At 40.9% G+C, this 3,034-nt stretch overlaps 1 protein-coding gene across 1 annotated transcript; it reads left to right on the top strand.

Annotated features, from left to right (window-relative positions):
- The first annotated feature begins 1,916 nt into the window (after positions 1-1,916).
- Positions 1,917-3,014, top strand: HTR1E (5-hydroxytryptamine receptor 1E). The gene has a single exon (XM_068551501.1). It carries the CDS (start codon positions 1,917-1,919, stop codon positions 3,012-3,014), a length of 1,098 nt encoding a protein of 365 aa, XP_068407602.1.
- The last annotated feature ends 20 nt before the right edge of the window (positions 3,015-3,034 follow it).

Here is a 3,034-nt window from a genome sequence, read left to right as displayed (position 1 = left end):
CTGAAGTCATTATGTCTGGTGGGCCTAATCCACAACAATCTATGTCCCTTCTTAAAACTGCTGAAACACCAGTATTTCTTTGAAGTTTTCCTGGACCTAATGTCATAGAGTCAAATCAGAGGATTTGATCTGTGTTCTAACCAATAGTCATTAGCCATGAATATTCCTATGCAGATTTTGACTGACTTATTCTCATGAATATACACTTGTATTTGACTTTACCTTTTAAAAATTCCTTACAGCTATGCATTCAGTAAATGTCACTGACTATCTCATTGACTGCCCAGCTCAATGACAGTGTTCCAGTAGACAGGTGACAAGACAGATAGGTAGTTAGAAAGATGATAGATAGATAGATGGATAGATAAACACAAATGTTAACCAAAACTAAACACATTATAAAAAATATAGAGATCTTTGAGCTTGGTGATAATTCTGTTTCACAGTCAATTTACTGTATTACTCTGAGAACAATTTGCCATAAACATCAAAGTAACGTTATATGCTTTTTTCTCTCTTTTCTCCAGAGAAATGCACAGTGGGATATGTAAAATGTCAGAAATAATTAGACGAAATCGCACAATCCCATTGTGACACTAAAATATCTCTGAAGTTAAATATTTGCTGTGAAACTTTAAAATCTGGTTTGAAGGCTTCTTATTATAAACAATATAATTTTTCCTTTAATGTAATGGTCCCAGAATTTTTAAAGCGTGATATTATGTGAATATATGTCTCCAAGGGTAAAAAGCCTTATAAATGTAAATGAGACAGTAATTTGGGTGGCAAGATAGACTTAAAATTTGATAATGTCTTCCTCATAAAGAGTTTGGGAACTTTAAAAAAAAGTAGCATCTGAATAATAATGTAAAGATGAAGTTTATTAGTGAATATAACAAAAAAGAAACAGACTCACAGATATAGAGAACAAACTAGTGGTTACCAGTGGGGAGAGGGAAGGGAGGAGGGGCTGTATGGGGGTAGAGGATTAAGAAGTATACATAATAGATTGTATTATGTATAGAATCTATTATGTATAAAATAAGCTACAAAGATATATTGTACAGCACAGGGACTATAGCCAATACTTTATAGTAACTATAAATAGAGTATAACCTTTAAAAATTGTGAATCACGGGACTTCCCTGGAGGTCCAGTGGTTGAGACTCCACGCTTCCACTACAACGGGCACGGGTTCAATCCCTGGTCAGGGAAAAAAGATCCCACATGCCGCACTGACCAAAAAAAAAAAATTGTGAATCACTATATTGTACACCTCTATCTTATATAATATTGTACATCAACTATACTTCAATTTTTAAAAAAGATGACGATTACATTCAAAGAAGAAAAAAATTATATCAAAAATATGTAAAGATTTTATGAATACCAAAATACTGTCATTTTGTCTTCCAGGTAAAAGAATATGGCTTTTTTTCTTTAATATCTTTATTGGAGTATCATTTCTTTACAATGGTGTATTAGTTTCTGCTGTATAACAAAGTGAATCAGTTATACATATACATATATCCCCATATCTCCTCCTTCTTGTGTCTCCCTCCCACCCTCCCTATCCCACCCCTCTAGGTGGTCACAAAGCACTGAGCTGATCTCCCTGTGCTATGCGGCTGCTTCCCACTAGCTATCTATTTTACGTTTGGTAGTGTATATATGTCCATGAAGAATATGGCTTTTTCATTCATTAACCAGTAGCATACTATTTTCCAGGAACCCTCCATTCAGAAGAAATGCTGTGGTGCTTCCCTTTACCCACACGAAATGGAACCCAAGACACTATGCAGCTGAAGAAAAAATTACCGCCTCCTTACAAATGAGAGATTTTCAAGTCTACATAGTTTCCAACTGCAGGAAAATAACCATCAGCTTCTCCACAGTGTAGATTAGAACAGGGGAAAATGAACATTACTAACTGTACCCCAGAAGCCAGTGTGGCTGTGAGACCCAAGACCATCACTGAGAAGATGCTCATTTCCATGACTCTGGTGCTCATCACCACCCTGACCATGCTGCTAAACTCGGCCGTGATCGTGGCCATCTGCACCACCAAGAAGCTCCACCAGCCTGCCAACTACCTGATCTGTTCTCTGGCTGTGACGGACCTCCTGGTGGCCGTGCTCGTCATGCCCTTGAGCATCATGTACATCGTCATGGACAGCTGGAAGCTGGGGTACTTCATCTGCGAGGTGTGGCTGAGTGTGGACATGACCTGCTGCACCTGCTCCATCCTTCATCTCTGTGTGATTGCCCTGGACAGGTACTGGGCCATCACCAACGCTATTGAGTATGCCAGGAAGAGGACCGCCAAGAGGGCCGGGCTGATGATCCTCACGGTCTGGACCATCTCCATCTTCATCTCCATGCCCCCTCTGTTCTGGAGGAGCCACCGCCAACTCAGCCTGCCCCCTAGTCAGTGCACCATCCAGCACGACCACATCATCTACACCATTTACTCGACGCTTGGGGCATTTTACATCCCCTTGACTTTGATACTGATTCTCTATTACCGGATTTACCGTGCAGCCAAGAGCCTTTACCAGAAAAGAGGATCAAGCCGGCACTTAAGCAACAGAAGCACGGATAGCCAAAATTCGTTCGCCAGTTGTAAACTGACACAGACTTTCTGTGTGTCTGACTTCTCCACCTCAGACCCTCCCACAGAGTTTGAAAAGATCCACACCTCCATCAGGATCCCTCCCTTTGCCCGTGACCTAGATAACCCGGGAGAACGTCAGCAAATCTCCAGTACCAGGGAGCGCAAGGCAGCACGCATCCTTGGACTGATTTTGGGTGCATTCATCTTGTCCTGGCTGCCATTCTTCATCAAAGAGCTGATTGTAGGTCTGAGCATCTACACCGTGTCCTCTGAAGTGGCCGATTTTTTGACATGGCTTGGTTATGTTAATTCTCTGATCAACCCTCTGCTCTACACAAGTTTTAATGAAGACTTTAAGCTGGCTTTCAAAAAGCTTATTCGGTGCCGAGAACATACTTAGATTGTAAAAAGCCAGAAGGC

This window comes from Eschrichtius robustus, chromosome 9 (assembly GCF_028021215.1).
Source record: "Eschrichtius robustus isolate mEscRob2 chromosome 9, mEscRob2.pri, whole genome shotgun sequence".
Taxonomy (NCBI): Eukaryota; Metazoa; Chordata; class Mammalia; order Artiodactyla; family Eschrichtiidae; genus Eschrichtius; species Eschrichtius robustus.
The sequence above is the reverse complement of the archived record's forward strand: the minus strand, read 5'-3'. Positions and strand labels throughout refer to the sequence as shown.

Bases quoted from the DNA above. Each gene is read 5' to 3' on its own strand.
- HTR1E (XM_068551501.1), top strand. From the start codon at position 1,917: ATGAACATTACTAACTGTACCCCAGAAGCCAGTGTGGCTGTGAGACCC.